The sequence below is a fragment of the Oncorhynchus clarkii genome, chromosome 18 (assembly GCF_045791955.1).
Source record: "Oncorhynchus clarkii lewisi isolate Uvic-CL-2024 chromosome 18, UVic_Ocla_1.0, whole genome shotgun sequence".
NCBI lineage: Eukaryota > Metazoa > Chordata > Actinopteri > Salmoniformes > Salmonidae > Oncorhynchus > Oncorhynchus clarkii.
The window spans coordinates 18,161,981-18,180,805 of NC_092164.1; the positions used below are offsets into that span (position 1 = coordinate 18,161,981).

Below are 18,825 nucleotides of genomic sequence, written 5' to 3' on the forward strand. Positions count from 1 at the left end.
ACTAGTCAAACACTCTAATCACTAGGCTACCTGCCACCCCAATGAAGTTCTGAATTATAATACACCCACAGTGCGATTTAAATGTATTAAAATTAATCTTTCGACGAATTTATATGACAACATTCCAACCTTATTAAGCATTATCTAGTCCAATTGTGGCATGTTTTCACAATTATCAGTTTCAATGGAGGGCTTTTATTTTGAAGGCGAACCGCCGATTCCACTAGTGTTGCTCACGCAAATAATGTTGTTCACGACACACGCGTTGTTATCGTGGTCACGTCAGATAGCATTGTCCTACAAAACGCTAAAGCTTATTAAACAACTTTACACAGGACAACTGGTATCGTGTTTATCCGTTGAATCCACACAGAAGACGGTTATTTGTTAAGGCTTAACGAAAAAAAAGGTCGCGCGACGATTGTGTACGATTATAGCTAGTAGCTAACGTTAGCTAGGTTACGAAGCCAAATGTCTGCATAAAGTTACTGCATGAAGTTACTTAACAGGGACAACATGTCTAGCCTTAACAGTCGCAATATTTTCGAGAAAGAAACAACGTCGATTATGACTTTTATCGTTGAGACGGCAGTAGCAGAAATTAGCCAACTGTTTTTGGACAACGAATCAATCGCGGCGCCAATACCAAGTAACCTGGGAAAAAAGGTGAGCAACGTTGTTACAAAGATTGTCATTGTTTAATAAGCAAGTGTTAGTTTGGATCTTGTTGGTCATTAGACCAAGACCGTGGCAAAATATTGACTATCATTCTTATTACCGGGGTTACAATTTTTCCAAACGGAAAACGTTTTGCGACTAAAACTAGTTTTTATTGGACAAATTCAGGTTAGTCCCGCCCAATAGTATATTATAGTGGGTGCTGTTCTGAAGTCACCGTCCGCCATTATGATACAGTATTTCAATGTAATGTTTCAAGGACATATACATTCATTGAACGATTTATTTATTGGGGAGTGCAACATAAGAACTATACATATTTAAAAAATAATTTAAAAAATCATGTTTTTATATTTTAAATTGTTATTGAGGAATTATTGGCTTCTCTTCAGTTCATACAATACTATGTATTGTTTTTTTTAGAAGTATGTATTACAGTGTCTGTAATGGAGAAAAAAAAGACGTATTTATCTTCCACAACATGTAGCTGTTGAAATGAAAACATGTACCTCGCCTCTCTACAGGACAAAGAAACAGCGTTGATGACTATAATGTAAAGCTGGAGTAGTTAATGCATGATCCCATAATGTTTTCAATATTGCTAACCAGTTTAAGTTAAATCTGATGTAAATGTATCTTAGTACAATAAACCTAGGAGTGGGTTCACTCAGACTGTTAAAATCTCTGGGTTCAGTGGTGGCCTTTTTGTATATGTCATGTAGTACTAGGTGGCTGCTAATGTAAACTACATTCATTGTCAATGCACAATATTTGTTCAACAGTTGTGAAAGGCCTATTAGAAAATCCATAAGAACAGCAGTTAAATTTGATACATGTATCACCACTTCATCCATGCTTAATAACATCCACAACAATGGATTATCGTTTTGTAAGCCAGCTAGTATAAGCAGACATTTGCGTACATGCGTTGCTGCGGTTGCACAGTACCACAAGCTGTCAAAATGAACCAAAAAGTACATTTTCTACACAAATAAATTAGACACTACATATGAAATGTCTTCCCACATCCCTTGAATTGGTGCTGGCTATATCCATATCCACACATCGTGGCATTGTTGACTAATTTGACGTTTTAACGTAGGGATATTGTTTTTCCCGGATTCACTTCAAACGCTCTTATTGGCCAAGACATAGCGGCAGCATGTCGGAAATCGTTTACTCTAGGAGCCAAACCGAAGCAAATATAACCAAACGGGGAGGGACCTACCCAAATTTGATCAATCGAAACTGTTGTTTTTGTTGCACGACTGCTGGTGGTAAACCATTTCCATTACAAACCGTTTGTTGCTAAGGTCTGCGACTAATGAATACACCCCTTGGCATTACCTGGTCAGACCAATGGGTCAGCCATCAACCAAGCCATAACATTACGTTTAGAAGGAATTCTCTCCTTCTAGTTGTAACGAACATACAGTACCAGTCAAAAGTTTGGACTCATTCCAGGGTTTTTCTTTATTTGTACTATTTATGTACATATTCTTTATCCCTTTACACTTGTGTGTATAAGGTAGTCGTTTTGGAATTGTTAGCTAGATTACTCGTTGGTTATTACTGCATTGTCGGAACTAGAAGCACAAGCATTTCGCTACACTCGCATTAACATCTGCTAACCATGTGTATGTGACAAATAAAATTTGATTTTATTTATTTTCTACATTGTAGGATAATAGTGAATAAATCAAAACTATGAAATAACACATTTTTTAATGAACCTTTATTTAACTAGGCCAGTAAGCTAAGAATAAATTCTTATTTACAATGATGGCCTACCGCAGTCAAACCCTAACCTGGACGACGTTGGGCCAATTGTGCGGGACTCCCAATCATGGCCGGTTGTAATACAGCCCAGGATCGAACCAGGGTTTGTAGTGACGAACAGTGCACAATAAAGTATTAAATCCAGTTGTTAGATGCAACCCCTCCCAAAATCAAAAATGTTACATGTTATGTTCTCACTTTGCACTTGCACCTGTCTGTTTCACACATGTTTGTCGTATTTAAAGTCTAGTATCTGGGCCAGTGAAGTATAACTAAGGAAAGTAGCAAAGTAAAAAAAAAAAAAAATTGAGTGTAACTTTGTTGGCTTCGTTCTAATATACTTCAATCTCTCTAGAAACAGGTTGGCACCATTATGCACCTTTTGACAAAAGAGGCTGTTCGTAAAATCTGTAGACTATTCCTAGAGGTCTCTGCAGCTTTACAAAATGAAAATGAGAAGCTGAAGATCAAGGTGGAGCAGATGGATAAAGATCTGAAGGCGATGGTTGAGAAGGGTGAGGGGCGAGAAGAACCGAAAAGACCAACCCATATTCTGCACAATGGAACGATCTTTAAAATTAAGCCAGTTGGTGAGTGTGGGCCCAGCAACTCATCACTGTCTATTGAATATAGCAAAGGAAAGCTTGTTTGTATGGTTTGCTTGTACTGATAGTTTGTCTTCCACCTGTTTGTAAAGGGATGTGATGCACAACAGCACAATGTCGTTCAACGCAAAGGAAATGTAAAGTTTTATCTGCTTGTTATTTAAGATCTCCCAATGATGCCTGTTAACAATGTGAAGACAAACACAGTGGCCTCAGCATTGCTCAGCATGGGAGATGTCAGTCAAGTAAACACTGTCATCGTACGGGAAGAGGTATGTTCTTGTAACTTATGATCATCTTCTGTGTATGATTTTAGCAAATCTGACAAATGTCTGTTTTATATTAAATTAATGACTTTCCTCTATTCCAGACTACTGCGAGAAATAGAGGCTCTAGCACCGACCCTGTGAAGGAGAGGAGTGAGGTGAAATCAGGAACTAAAACGTCACTCATTGAAGGTAATATCCCAAAGAAACAAAACTGGATGTTCCAAGTACACAACTATGCTTAAACCACAACAATAGACCACTTTTGAGGTCTCGGATTTATTTTTTATTTGATATTTTATAGTGGGAGGGTGTAGTTTCCCTTTAATTCAATTGTGCACCCTGGCAAGAGACCTTTGTGTTTGGCAAGCGGTGTTTCTGTAGCCTACTGTATAATGTATAGTGTGCATCCTGCGGTGTGCATGTGATTGCAAAGTTTGCTAAACAAATGCCCACCTGATTGATACAAATCATCATGATATCATTCTGCCAGGTAGGCCTACTTTGTAGTCAACATTTAATTGGGAAGGTTTTTTGGGAAAGCCTTTAAAGGACAGTTTCGGCATGCTAACTGGCAAAAGAACATACAGGCATTACTTCTTCAGAAAGTTCCAGGAAATACAAATCACTGATGCATTCTTTTCTATTCATGAATTATGAGAAACTAGTGCAATTAAACACATTTTTTAAATTAAATTCAATACATTTTTAAAAATTTTATCTGTCCATTTCGGACCATTCAGTCAAGACTTCAGACCAAACATTTTAAATACCAGGTATGCATATCCACCAATTATTGCCTTCACATTCACTGGTAGGCTAGATATCATAACTTGAAATGTATTTTCTACTGCTTTCCTATGCCTACCGCTCTTCTGTGAGCTGCTCCACAACCAGTTGTTTGAAAGCTGCACGCTCTCGCGTGAATAGGGTGAAGGGCTCGACTTACAGGGCTGCCCACTGGTTCAGGGAGGTTTTGGAAACCCTCCGGGCCAGTCAATCATCCATATTATATAATAATGATGCCAATAATTTTCAATCTAGGTTAATTGATTAAAAAAAAAATATATATATATATATATATATATATATATATAAAAAAATATATATATATATTTATATATATATATATATATATATATAAAAATATATATATATTGATATTCCTCTCAAAGTAGGCAGTGTGTGGCACAGTGTGCTAAATAATCTACATGATGAACTTACAGCTTCAGGAATTTGACTCTTTTTCATATATATATATATATATATATATTTTTTTTAATCAATTAGCCTAGATTGAAAATTATTGGCATCATTATTATATAATATGGATGATTGACTGGCCCGGAGGGTTTCCAAAACCTCCCTGAACCAGTGGGCAGCCCTGTAAGTCGAGCCCTTCACCCTATTCACTATATAGGGGTGCCATTTGGGACACAACCGTATAGTTGTTGCTGGTACAATTTTGGATTGTATTGAAAGATGGCTGTCAAACCAGTAGCATAATGCCTGTATATTCCTCTCATCTGTAGGTGCTGCAGAGGCTTACAGTAAACCGACAGAGACTTCTTCTCTTCTTCTCTCTGTGGGAGACTCACGTGGACTGAATACAAAGCCCTCATTTAGAGACACTGAATTCAAGGGTGAACCTATGAGAGCTGTTGTTCCAGAGGAAACAGGCAGCGGGAGAGGCAGTCATGCAAGAGAAACAAGCAGCCGTACTGCTAATGGCACAGAATCCACAGAAAACAGCCACGGAATACAGCAGAGCATTTCCAAGCCGAGGAAACCCTTCAAGTGTGACATATGTGAGAAGACCTTCCACGCGAACTGTCTGTTGAAACGCCATATAGCAGTTCACAATAAACCGAAGGGGCCCTTTAAGTGTGACATTTGTGCGAAAACCTTCCGCCTGAACTGTATGCTGACTCAACACATGCAAACTCACTCAAAAGAGAAACCTTTCAGTTGCAAAGTTTGCGGAAAGAAGTTCCGTAGTAAGACAAATCTGAAATCACATGAGTTTGTTCATGCAGAGGTGAAACCGTTCACCTGCCTCACTTGTGGACGAGGTTTCGCATCAAAGTACATGCTTGACGTACACCAGCGAGTTCACACAGGTGAGAAACCATACAGCTGTACTACATGTGGAAAGAATTTCAGTATATCTCAAAACCTGAAAACGCATATTAGATCTGTACATACAGAACGTACAGAACGCCCACACCCATGCTCCCAGTGTGACAAGACCTTCTGGCGTCCCGTCGAATTGCAGGAGCACCAGGTAGTTCACACAGGGGAGAAGCCATTTAGATGTGAAATATGTCAAGCTACTTTCAGCTTTAAGGAGAACCTTACGAGACACCATCGAATCCACACGAAGAAGAGGCCGCACACATGTGAGGCGTGTGGAAAGACATTCATTCAGTCCACCAACTTAAAAGCTCACATGCTAGTTCATGGGGCATTAAAGCCATTTATGTGTGACGTTTGTGGAAAGACTTACCTTTACAATTATCAACTGAGAATTCACAAGCTATCACACGTGGCTGATGGAGAGGGGCACTCAAGAACCAGAAAGAACAAGGCCAACCAACAAAAACAAACCGACCAACCAAAACCCTTCAGCTGTGAGATATGTTTGAAGGGCTTCAGCTCCATCGGTTCTCTGAAAACACATGGAAGAATTCACACAGGAGAAAACATATACACTTGTTCCACATGCGGAAAGACTTTTCTCCATAAAGTTACTTTTGACTATCACCAGAAATTACACACTGGAGAGAAGCCCAATGCTTGTGGTTGTTGTGGAAAGAGATTTATTACAAAACAATCTCTTAAGATACATGAGCTGATCCATACAGGTGAGAAACCACACAAGTGCAGTGATTGTGGGAAGACTTTCGGATTTATCGGTAATCTCAAAAGGCATGAGCGAGTCCACACGGGAGAGAAGCCTTTCAGCTGTGATGTCTGTGGGACACGATTCAGACAAGCCAATCATGTCAAAACCCACATGCAAGTGCACACAGGAGTCAGGCCATACTCCTGCAAGAGATGTGGAAAAGGCTTTTCTGATTCAAGACACTTCAAAAAGCACAACTGTGTCAGTAGCTAACGCAGATCTTCTGATCGCACTTTCAGAAGTAAGAAATGAGGATTACATGCCATGATGCTACAATCTCAATAACTTGGATATCAAATAACTTGAGTCAAATGTGTATGAGTCTGAATAGTGAAAGACATTGGGTTTTGTTATGTGGATTTCCCAAAAGATTCCATAATCTTGGCATGTAAAATGATTTATTTACTGTGATGATCACATCCCTAATATTAATTGTCCAGTGAGACTTTTATTCTAATAGACAAGTCCATATATTAACTACACTTTTTGTTCTTTGAAATAGCCTTAACTATTAGGTTGGATGGCCTTATGGGATTATTTCGGTGCAGGGAAGGATTAACAAATACCATTTATGCAGGGTAGAAACTAGGAGGGTGATGATGACGACAACAAAAAACTGCAGTCATTTGTGAAATAAACTTTACTGTTGAAACAAGATATTTCAAGGATTTTACCAAAAAAAACATGGAATAAAGACTATTACAATATTGTATTTGGTTGTAGTCCTTTCTTATTGAGTGTCTCTGACTGTGCCTTCCATACTGTAGTACAGAGATCAAGTCTCCTCTCCAGAGTGTTGCCTCTTCTGGTGGCGTTTTCTGTCGTTCATTTGGGAGAAGCTTTGTCCACATTCTGATCAGTGGTACGGTTTCTCTCCAGTTGCATTCTCATGTGTATTGTGAGGTTTCTTTTGGAAAAATCTTTTTCCACAGCAGGAGCACTGGTCTCTATTATGAGTCATCACATGAACGAGAAAAAGTATCTCCACATTCCGAGCAGGGAGAGGCTGCTCTTTATCCAGAGAGTTTGAACTTGTGCGCTTGCTTGTGACACTTAAATGTTTTTTCAAGAGCAAAACTCTTCCCGCAATCAATGCAGTAGTACGGTTTCTCTACAGTGTGTATTCGCTGGTGCTCTCCCAACTGTCGCAAATTTGTAAAACCCTCCACGCAGTCAGTGCAGAGGAATGGTATTTTTCCACTTCCAGTGTGTATTTTTTGATGTCTTTCAAACTTTGTCTGTTTTAAGAAACACTTTCCACGGTCAGAACAGTGGAGTGCCAGTTCTACGGAATGTACTGGAAGGTGTGATCTTAGTTTGGCCATGTCAGGAAATCTTATCACACCTTGAACAGCTGTAACGTTTATTTTCCTTGTGTGTTAGTTGATGTTGTTTAAGCCTCTCCTTTCCTGCAAAGCTTTTGTGACAGTTAGAGCAGTGGTAAGGCTTTTCTCCTGTGTGTGTTTCCTGGTGTCTTTTAAGATGATATCCGTGAGTAAAACTCTTATTGCAGTCGGAACAGTGGTGACGCTTTTCCCTTGTTGAGATCTTCTCTGTGTTTTCGCTGGTGCTTTTTCAACGACCATAACAATGTGAATCTCTTCCCACAGTTCGGGCAAAGGTGAGGCCTTTCTTGACTATGTACTTCCATGTGTATTTTTAGTTCTCCAGGTTCAGAAAAGCTTTTATCACAGTACAGACAATCACCCCCTTTCTTATGTGTCCTCTGGTGACTTTTCAGAAGATCTGAGCGGGTAAAACTTTTCCCACAATCAGGGCAGCGAAAATGTTTCTCTCCCGTATGTGTTCGCTGGTGTAGTTTAAGTTTATCCACTTTAGAAAAACTTTTACCACAATAAGAGCACTCAAGAAGCCCCAAAGTATGTTTTTGTTGGTGCATTTCAAATGCATTTAACAACTGGAATCTCTTCCCACAGTCTGGGCAAAGGTATGGCTTTTCTCCAGCATGTACATACATGCATGTGTGTGTTCAGATCCTCTGGTTTGGAGAAACGTTCTTCACAATGATTGCAGTGGAAGTATTTCCCTTTCATATGCTTTCGCTGGTGGTGTATTTTCAGATTATACGACTGAGAATAACTTTTGTCACAATCAGAGCAGCGATGAGGCTTCTCTCCCGTATGTGTTTGTTGGTGTCTTTTAAGATGATACTCGTGTAAAGCTCTTCCCACAGTCGGAGCAGGGATGACGCCTCTCACCTCCATTAGAACTCACAATAGGGTCATTGGAAGTATCATGATGAGGCTTCTCTCTGTTCTCCTGAGTTGTTTGGGGCAGTTGTCTTTCTGGGTGCTGATTTTTCCCAAGTTCAGGCACACTGTCTACATTTGCTGCATTGCTGGTAGCTTTGAAAGTATTCTCGAGCTGGTGTTTTTCAAGCTTCTCCAATATGACAAAGCTTTCCGCGAATTAGGGGAGTGAAAATTATGTTTGTCTTTCATGTGTAACTTGGTGTGACTTGAGATTATCTAATCGAGCAAAACTTCTGTTGTAATCAGTAGTTATGAGGCTTCTCTCCAGTATGTGTTCGCTGGTGTCTTGTAAGATCCCTCACTTTTTGAAAGCTCCTACCGCAGTAGGCGCAGTATTGAGGCTTCTCTCCTCCAGGACTGAAATCCTCAATGAAGTCATCAGTATCTAGAGGCTCCTCTCCATTCTCCTGCGTTATTTGGGGTTGTTGTGGCCTTTCTGAATTTTGATTCTTCTCTGATAGGCACTGGGAATTGGCTGGGCATTGCTGTTTGCTATGTGACAGGACACTGTTTATATTTGCAGTGTTGCTGGAAACTTTGAAGGAATGCTCTGGCAGGCCCTGTTGCTTTTCCACAAGTGTAATTTGACGAATGTGTGTGACAGCTTTATCCAGTGTTAGTTCTGGGTCCATTTGTATTCTGTCAGGTAAGCCCATGACTAGTCTGTCATTTATCATCTCACTGAGCAGAGCTCCATAACCACAATGTTGTGACAAACAATGAAGTGCAGAGATAAAATCATGAGCTGTCTCCTGCTTCCTGTTGTCTTTGGTTATATTTAGTTCGTTCTAATATTACATTCCTCCTAACTGCCAAATGTCCATCTTGCTGCTCATTATTAGAACTGTGGAAGTGTTCCCGCTCGATCAGGTTGTCATCTTGCAGCTCTTCTGAGGTGTCCATCTCCTCTTCCTGGAAAAACATTTTAAAATGGCATAATTACCAGTAGGCTTACTATCATCTGTTCTCTAAAACATAATTTTGTAATAGATAATATAGCCTACTTTACTTTTACGGTTCAAGTCCAAATTAGAATAGATGGCACATACAATAAATAGCTAAACAAATAACTTAGGGTCTTCACATCTTTACAGAGGTAGCTAAGTCTAATAATTTGAAATACGTATCAGTATCAACATGATAATGATGATTTGAAATTAGGTCTAGAGATCACCATCATATAGCATATTGATTGCATTGGCTAGTGATCTAGGCTAGAGAAGGTTCATTGACAGTAGTAGTAGTGGACATTTCCATCTAAAAAGTCCCATGATCACTAGCACGTCAAATTTGGTGCCAATGAATGGGGGGGGGGCTATAGATACATTTTTCAAAAATTTTTCCATCCTAAAATTTGTAATAAGCCAAGGCTTTGATTTCTGGTCAAACAGAAGAAAAAGGGGTCTTAAATACAGTACCAGTCGAAAGTTTGGACACACTTACTCATTCAAGGGTTTTTCTTTATTTTTACTATTTTCTACATTGTAGAATAATAGTGAAGACAAACTATGAAATAACACATACAGTGCCTTGCGAAAGTATTCGGCCCCCTTGAACTTTGCGACCTTTTGCCACATTTCAGGCTTCAAACATAAAGATATAAAACTGTATTTTTTTGTGAAGAATCAACAACAAGTGGGACACAATTATGAAGTGGAACGACATTTATTGGATATTTCAAACTTTTTTAACAAATCAAAAACTGGAAAATTGGGCGTGCAAAATTATTCAGCCCCCTTAAGTTAATACTTTGTAGCGCCACCTTTTGCTGCAATTACAGCTGTAAGTCGCTTGGGGTGTCTCTATCAGTTTTGCACATCGAGAGACTGACATTTTTTCCCATTCCTCCTTGCAAAACAGCTCGAGCTCAGTGAGGTTGGATGGAGAGCATTTGTGAACAGCAGTTTTCAGTTCTTTCCACAGATTCTCGATTGGATTCAGGTCTGGACTTTGACTTGGCCATTCTAACACCTGGATATGTTTATTTTTGAACCATTCCATTGTAGATTTTGCTTTATGTTTTGGATCATTGTCTTGTTGGAAGACAAATCTCCGTCCCAGTCTCAGGTCTTTTGCAGACTCCATCAGGTTTTCCAGAATGGTCCTGTATTTGGCTCCATTCATCTTCCCATCAATTTTAACCATCTTCCCTGTCCCTGCTGAAGAAAAGCAGGCCCAAACCATGATGCTGCCACCACCATGTTTGACAGTGGGGATGGTGTGTTCAGGGTGATGAGCTGTGTTGCTTTTACGCCAAACATAACGTTTTGCATTGTTGCCAAAAAGTTCAATTTTGGTTTCATCTGTCCAGAGCACCTTCTTCCACATGTTTGGTGTGTCTCCCAGGTGGCTTGTGGCAAACTTTAAACGACACTTTTTATGGATATCTTTAAGAAATGGCTTTCTTCTTGCCACTCTTCCATAAAGGCCAGATTTGTGCAATATACGACTGATTGTTGTCCTATGGACAGAGTCTCCCACCTCAGCTGTAGATCTCTGCAGTTCATCCAGCGTGATCATGGGCCTCTTGGCTGCATCTCTGATCAGTCTTCTCCTTCTATGAGCTGAAAGTTTAGAGGGACGGCCAGGTCTTGGTAGATTTGCAGTGGTCTGATACTCCTTCCATTTCAATATTATCGCTTGCACAGTGCTCCTTGGGATGTTTAAAGCTTGGGAAATCTTTTTGTATCCAAATCCGGCTTTAAACTTCTTCACAACAGTATCTCGGACCTGCCTGGTGTGTTCCTTGTTCTTCATGATGCTCTCTGCGCTTTTAACGGACCTCTGAGACTATCACAGTGCAGGTGCATTTATACGGAGACTTGATTACACACAGGTGGATTGTATTTATCATCATTAGTCATTTAGGTCAACATTGGATCATTCAGAGATCCTCACTGAACTTCTGGAGAGAGTTTGCTGCACTGAAAGTAAAGGGGCTGAATAATTTTGCACGCCCAATTTTTCAGTTTTTGATTTGTTAAAAAAGTTTGAAATATCCAATAAATGTCGTTCCACTTCATGATTGTGTCCCACTTGTTGTTGATTCTTCACAAAAAAATACAGTTTTATATCTTTATGTTTGAAGCCTGAAATGTGGCAAAAGGTCGCAAAGTTCAAGGGGGCCGAATACTTTCGCAAGGCACTGTACTAATCATGTAGTAACCAAAATAGTGTAAAACAAATCAAAATATATTTTAGATTCTTCAAAATAGCCACCCTTTGCCTTGACAGCTTTGCACACTCTTGGTATTCTCTCAACCAGCTTCACGTGGAATGCTTTTTCAACAGTCTTGAGGGAGTTCCCTCATGCTGATCACTTGTTGGCTGCTTTTCCTTCACTCTACGGTCCAACTCATCCCAAACCATCTCAATTGGTTGAGGTCGGGTGATTGTGGAGGCCAACTCATCTGATGCAGCCCTCCATCATTGTGGAGGCCAAGTCATCTGATGCAGCCCTCCATCATTCTTGGTCAAATAGCCCTTACACAGCCTGGGGTCATTGTCCTGTTGAAAAACAAAAGATAGTCCCACAAGGAAAAAAACAGATGGGATGAGGTATCGCTGCAGAATGCTGTTGTAGCCATGCTGGTTAAGTGTGCCTTGAATTCTAAATAAATCACAGACCGTGTCACTAGCAAATTACCATCACACCTCCTCCTCCATGCTTTACGGTTGGAACCACACATGCGGAGATCATCCGTTCACCTACTCTGCGTCTCACAAAGACACGACAATTGGAACCAAACATTTCCAATTTGGACTCGTCAGACCAAAGTACAGATTCCACCGATCTAATGTCCATTGCTTGTGTTTCTTGGGCCAAAGCAAGTGTCTTCTTATTATGTCCTTTAGTAGTGGTTTCTTTGCAGCAATTCGACCATGAAGGTCTGATTCATGCAGTCTCCTCTGAAAAGTTGTTGAGATGTGTCTGTTACTTGAACTCTGAAGCATTTATTTGGGCTGCAATTTCTGAGGCTGTAATGAACGTATCCTCTGTAGCAGAGGTAACTCTGGGTCTTCCTTTCCTGTGGCGGTCCTCATGAGAGCCAGTTTCATCATAGCGCTTGATGGTTTTTGTGACTGACCCTGAAGAAACTTTCAAAGTTCTTGACATTTTCCGGATATACTGACCATCATGTTTTTAAAGTAATGATGGACTATCATTTCTCTTTGCTTATTTGAGCTGTTCTTGCCATAATATGGACATGGTCTTTTAACAAATAGGGCTATCTTCTGTCACAACACACCTGATTTACTCAAACGCATTAAGAAGGAAATAAATTCCACAAATGAAACTGAAACAAGGCACACCTGTTAATTGAAATGCATTCCAGATGACTACCTCATGAAGTTGGTTAAGAGAATGCCAAGAGTGTGCAAAGCTGTCATCAAGGCAAAGGGTGCTACTTTGAAGAATATAAAATATCAAATGTATTTTGTTTAACACTTTTTTGGTTACTACATGATTCCATATGGGTTGTTTCATAGTTTTGATGTCTTCACTATTATTCTACAATGTAGAAAATAGTCAAAAATAAAGAGAACCTTGAATGAGTAGGTGTGTCCAAACATTTTTGACTGGAACTGTACATCCAAACAATAATGTTGAAGTAAAGACCCCTGCCAACTAATATCAACATTTAGACTTGCAGAAACTATTTCCCTTCTGTAAGTTTAAGAAATATTGCCTAATGTCTTGGCATTCTGTTACCAAAAACCCAACTTTAAAAAAAATATATATATTTTTTACAATTTATGAAGTGATTTAAAGTGCATCATTCTGTTGCCAAATCTGTAACAGAATGACTGAAATAGCTACAATGGGAATTCATAGTAGTCACAAACTGTCCTCTCTTCCGCTGACATACTGTTAAGTTCAGCTCATAACTGTTTACTTTCTCTTTCTGTCACCTGGTGGTCAAAGCAAGAATGTGAGAATCTGGACAACCCCTCCCTCTCTCTTCTCTCTCCAGTTAATGTCACAGCTCCCGGTTCTTAATGACACCTACCCATGAGCCCCCTCTTTCAATTCACTGTAACCAGCCCTGTCATCCACTGAGCACCAACCAACACCGGACGTCCATGGACATTTGAAAAGTAGTTAAATTTGGTCAGTCCAAATCTGAACCAATCATAGACTCTGTTTCACAAGTTTGGACAGCACAGTACAATAAATACAAGTAAAGTATAGGACAGTACAGTATGGTACTCTACAATAATTAAGTACAGTAGCTGGCACTAGAGTAGAGTACATTTAAAATGTACTGTATTTTACTCTTCTGTGCTATACGTGTGAAACATAGATGTCTATGATTGGTACAGATTTTTTAAAAGCACTTTAGAAAATACAATTGATTGATTTGGTCCCGACCAACCAAATGTGGTTTTGTTTGCGAGCTCATTAAAATAATACCCAGCCTGTAGAATAATACCCAAACATGCAAAGGAGGATATTACATTTGTCTACCTTTTGTGTCTATTCAGCATTTCTGTATAGTACAGATCAGGGAAAGGGAGCCAATGATATCATTATGTTCCTGGGTGTTAATCCACTTCACTTACTGTTGTTCAAATACCAAAATAGATTTTTTTTAAACTCAATGTGTTATATCATTGCTGACACGTATTCTTTCTGCAGACATGTTTGAATCTTTACTTTGGAGTAGATATTTCAATTTTTGGGAAATGTTGTTACATTAAAAAACGCAGGGAGATTTTACCATTTTGTTACCAACATTTACATCTGCACTGTTCTTCGAGTAAATGTGCTTTTGTATATTTTTTGTGGAAATTATTTAAAGTAGGCTTTGTCCATAGAGCTGTGTGGTTTGTTTAACTTTGCAATCGTTGGTTATTGTTTGGCATACTTTTAAAGTGAAAAATATAAGTATCCGCGTCATTCTGTTACCATGGAATTGCCCGACTACTCTTCATTTCGGTTCTCCTGCATTGGTTGGGGTAGTCCTGCGTCTTTTTCAAGTTCCGCCATTTTCTCTGACGTGTTTTGAATGACAACAGAAGGGGTTCGGGTAAAACCAGAGGCTGCAAACCACCGAAGTCTGCTATGCTAATCTATACAAAATAGTTTTTGCTGGTAGTAATTTAAGCTTTTGGTTAGATTTGTATTCAAAGTGAGAAAAAAAAGCCTATCTCACAAGAGCATTGCTGCTGCACGTGTGTATCCGCTGTCTGGTTAGCTATTCCTCGCCACGTGTGTGTCGTGAACAACATTAGCGTGAGCAACAATAGTGTCATCTGCGGTTCGCTTTCAAAATATCAGTCCCTCATTGAAACCGATGCAAACTGATAAACATTTTGAAAACAATTCACAATTGGACTACATAATACTAAACAAGGTTGAAATGTCATATAAATACTCAATACACATTTAATTGGTTAATTTGAATGAGGTGAAATTACTGTATTCAATGTATTTGAATTCAGAATTGCTTTGGGGGCATACATATATGCACTGTGCACCCTAAGGTATGTAATGTGCACCCATGAAATGGGGTATCAGCCAACTCAGTGACACCCACTGAACACAACTATGTATAGTTTACACAAATATTAGCATCCTACCTCTTATTACAGGACTCTGACTGTGGGAAATCACCTTCCCAGTCAGTCTATTGTGTATTGTGCACTGTACAGCCTGACCTATGAATTGTGTTCATGGGGTATCAGCCGACTCCGTGATACCCACAAAACAATCTTGGAATAATGTATAAATTGAACAAAATACAATTATTAGGTCATCTTGACAAAAACAAGTACAAGTCTGTTGAAATCGCACTGTGGATGTATTTGAATTCAGAATTATATTGGGGGCACCATCCCACTTCAATACACGTAATAGAGTGACTGGAAAGGTGATTTTCCCTCAGTCAAAGCTCTGCAATAAAGGACAAGACGCTAATATTTGTGTAAACTCATAGTTATGGCCGTAACGGGAATAAATTAAGAGTTTCGCTGAGCAAATCCATATTTTGTCAGAAACAAATGTATTTTGATAACGTTTTCAGAGCTGTCTAAGGGAGTGAACGTTATTTATAATAAGAATTACATGGAAAATGGCTGGCTCTCCCTTCGGAAAAATATATTTTACCTAAACCCTCCCTGACCCTACCCTATACCCCAAATAATAATTAAAAACGAAGTGGATAACAGAGAACATGTCTACCGTTTACCCTTACTTCCTGGACAGACCAGAGCCTTAGTTAGATATGCAGTTTTAGAAACTGTTCTTCATCCTGTAAGCATTATATGGCAACGCAGGAATACTGAAGGTTGTGAGTTTGCAGACTAACGTGGACAAGAGTAGGGGTGGAATTAATCTATCGTCTTATTTGCTGTGCCGAATATCAAATCAAATTTATTTATATAGCCCTTCGTACATCAGCTGATATCTCAAAGTGCTGTACAGAAACCCAGCCTAAAACCCCAAACAGCAAGCAATGCAGGTGTAGAAGCACGGTGGCTAGGAAAAACTCCCTAGAAAGGCCAAAACCTAGAGAGGAACCAGGCTATGTGGGGTGGCCAGTCCTCTTCTGGCTGGGCCGGGTGGAGATTATAACAGAACATGGCCAAGATGTTCAAATGTTCATAAATGACCAGCATGGTCGAATAATAATAAGGCTGAACAGTTGAAACTGGAGCAGCAGCACGGTCAGGTGGACTGGGGACAGCAAGGAGTCATCATGTCAGGTAGTCCTGGGGCATGGTCCTAGGGCTCAGGTCCTCCGAGAGAGAGAAAGAAAGAGAGAAGGAGAGAATTAGAGAATGCACACTTAGATTCACACAGGACACCGAATAGGACAGGAGAAGTACTCCAGATATAACAAACTGACCCTAGCCCCCCGACACATAAACTACTGCAGCATAAATACTGGAGGCTGAGACAGGAGGGGTCAGGAGACACTGTGGCCCCATCCGAGGACACCCCCGGACTGGGCCAAACAGGAAGGATATAACCCCACCCACTTTGCCAAAGCACAGCCCCCACACCACTATAGGGATATCTTCAGCCACCAACTTACCATCCTGAGACAAGGCTGAGTATAGCCCACAAAGATCTCCGCCATGGCACAACCCAAGGGGGGGCGCCAGCCCAGACAGGATGACCACATCAGTGAATCAACCCACTCAGGTGACGCACCCCTTCCAGGGACGGCATTAGAGAGCCCCAGTAAGCCAGTGACTCAGCCCCTGTAATAGGGTTAGAGGCAGAGAATCCCAGTGGAAAGAGGGGAACCGGCCAGGCAGAGACAGCAAGGGCGGTTCGTTGCTCCAGAGCCTTTCCGTTCACCTTCCCACTCCTGGGCCAGACTACACTCAATCATATGACCCACTGAAGAGATGAGTCTTCAGTAAAGACTTAAAGGTTGAGACCGAGTTTGCGTCTCTGACATGGGTAGGCAGACCGTTCCATAAAAATGGAGCTCTATAGGAGAAAGCCCTGCCTCCAGCTGTTTGCTTAGAAATTCTAGGGACAATTAGGAGGTCTACGTGTAGGTATGTACGACAGGACCAAATCAGAGAGATAGGTAGGAGCAAGCCCATGTAATGCTTTGTATGTTAAAAAATAGAATAAAAAATAGCTTTTATATAAACATTTCATGCAGTTGTACTTCCTTTTACATATTAGCAGAATCTTTTTTTAATACCACACAAATTACACAAATTACAAGGTAAGAATGGACAGAAAGATAGACATATGTATTCATCGTATCATATTTTTCCAATGCCAAATCAGTATGTGTCGTTTGCAATTAAACTGTCCCTGTATGCAAATAATTCAATCTGAGACGTCATTAGGAATCTGAGGATGATACTTTAAAAAATGAAGACTACCTTCCCACCCCGGACAGAGTAGACCTATCTACGCAGAAAAATGTCAACTTTGACTGCTGGTTACTCTTCTTCTTTTATGCCCACTTGAATTTGCCTACTTTCAGCACCATGAGCTGTCCATTTCCAATTGATTGTGCTGCGGCTGCTGCTTCAAATTTCAGCACCACTATGCAAGTTACTAAAATCTGTCTTATTGTGAGGTCAATAACTCTGAAATACAAGATGAGCAAGAAACAAAGTTTTTAATATCATGCTATCAACCTCCGGTACTCCTGATCTTCGCTCTCTCCTTCTCAAACTGAACAGAACATAGGTTTATTTTCGGGAAGAGGCCTCTGACTCTCCACCTGAACTGCCACCGTAGGCCTACACAACACAGCTATTGTCTAGGCAGCACACAAAAAAAGTTTTCGATCAGCAAGAGCGGAGCAGGCTGGGGCTCAGGGTTGGAATATTAATTTCAGTGTGTAATGCAGCCTTGTTTTATCTACACCATCAATACATAGCCTAATAAGCAACTCATTCCAAAACACTGAGCAATAGGAAAATGTCATCCTTTACAAATTACATGACCATCCCCTGGACTAGATTTACAAAATAAATATATACTAAATCGTCCCCTTGACTGAAATTGAAAAAGCCCTTCCCATTTTCCTCCAGGTACCAATTATGTACATTTCAATCCATCCCTAATGTGATTTTGAATCGGAGCTTCCTGGGCCTTGGCTAGGAGACAGGTCATATTCGGTCGACATCTCAGATACTGATTCAGCTGTACTGGCTAATTTAGCCATTTAAAGTTTAAAACAAGCTTCTTTTGTGTTTATTTTTTTATTTAAACAGTGCGTGGATGTTAACTTCTATCTCATCTGAGGTTAAGATAAAATACTGAGAAGATTTAAATACAAGGCATTGTATTAGCTAGTATGAATATTTTAAATACAGAGGATGGATTTACAGTACTTTCTGGTCTTTTACAGCATCTGGCTGTATTTTTCATGTTTTGAAGATTTTAAATTCACTCAGGCTCAAATGTTATGGTCCCATGCAATCAGGCAAACAGTTTCACTGCGATTACAAGAGTGCTGCGGTTGGGTGCTTTTGATGTTGACTCATTGTTGCTTTTCAACAATGTAAAAGGTATGTACAGATATTGCAGAGACCTTTGAATTATAATTACTAGAAGGGACTAGAAGGGACCTAAGGTACCCTTACCCTTAACCATGGCTATAAAAGGGGCACAGCTTAGGGGTTGAGGGGGGAGATTTCTCAGGCTCAATATAATTAGGTCTCCAAGTTCAAAGAAAATCATTGAGACATTTTTGGGGGGTCTTCATTTCAGAATGCACGTACAAGGATAACAGGCGTTGTGAAAAGAGAATACTTGCTGTTCACCCAAACCAACACTGTTTCGAATGGGAATGTTTTACTCATTTTAATTATACTGAACAAAAATATAAATG

The 18,825-nt window shown here is 39.9% G+C and overlaps 1 protein-coding gene and 1 pseudogene across 2 annotated transcripts; one reads left to right on the top strand and one right to left on the bottom strand.

Annotated features, from left to right (window-relative positions):
* The first annotated feature begins 216 nt into the window (after positions 1–216).
* Positions 217–6,943, top strand: LOC139373128 (zinc finger protein 665-like). 2 transcript variants are annotated; one of them, XM_071113258.1, is made up of 5 exons: positions 217–666; positions 2,813–3,047; positions 3,228–3,334; positions 3,433–3,520; positions 4,861–6,943. In XM_071113258.1, the coding sequence occupies exons 1-5, from the start codon at positions 493–495 to the stop codon at positions 6,444–6,446; spliced, it is 2,190 nt and encodes a 729-aa protein (XP_070969359.1). In that variant the 5' UTR covers positions 217–492; the 3' UTR covers positions 6,447–6,943. The 2 variants fall into 2 exon arrangements, with proteins under 2 accessions (XP_070969359.1, XP_070969360.1); XM_071113259.1 differs by having other exon boundaries at positions 257–666; positions 2,819–3,047.
* A 65-nt stretch (positions 6,944–7,008) lies between these two features.
* On the bottom strand, positions 7,009–16,593 carry LOC139372259 (zinc finger protein OZF-like; annotated as a pseudogene).
* Positions 16,594–18,825: the final 2,232 nt, after the last annotated feature.

Coding starts and splice junctions, on each gene's coding strand:
- LOC139373128 (XM_071113258.1), top strand. CDS start 493: ATGAAGTTACTTAACAGGGACAACATGTCTAGCCTTAACAGTCGCAAT. Junction 3,048..3,227: donor CTTTAAAATTAAGCCAGTTG/GTGAGTGTGGGC, acceptor TTGTTATTTAAG/ATCTCCCAATGATGCCTGTT. Junction 3,521..4,860: donor TAAAACGTCACTCATTGAAG/GTAATATCCCAA, acceptor TCTCATCTGTAG/GTGCTGCAGAGGCTTACAGT.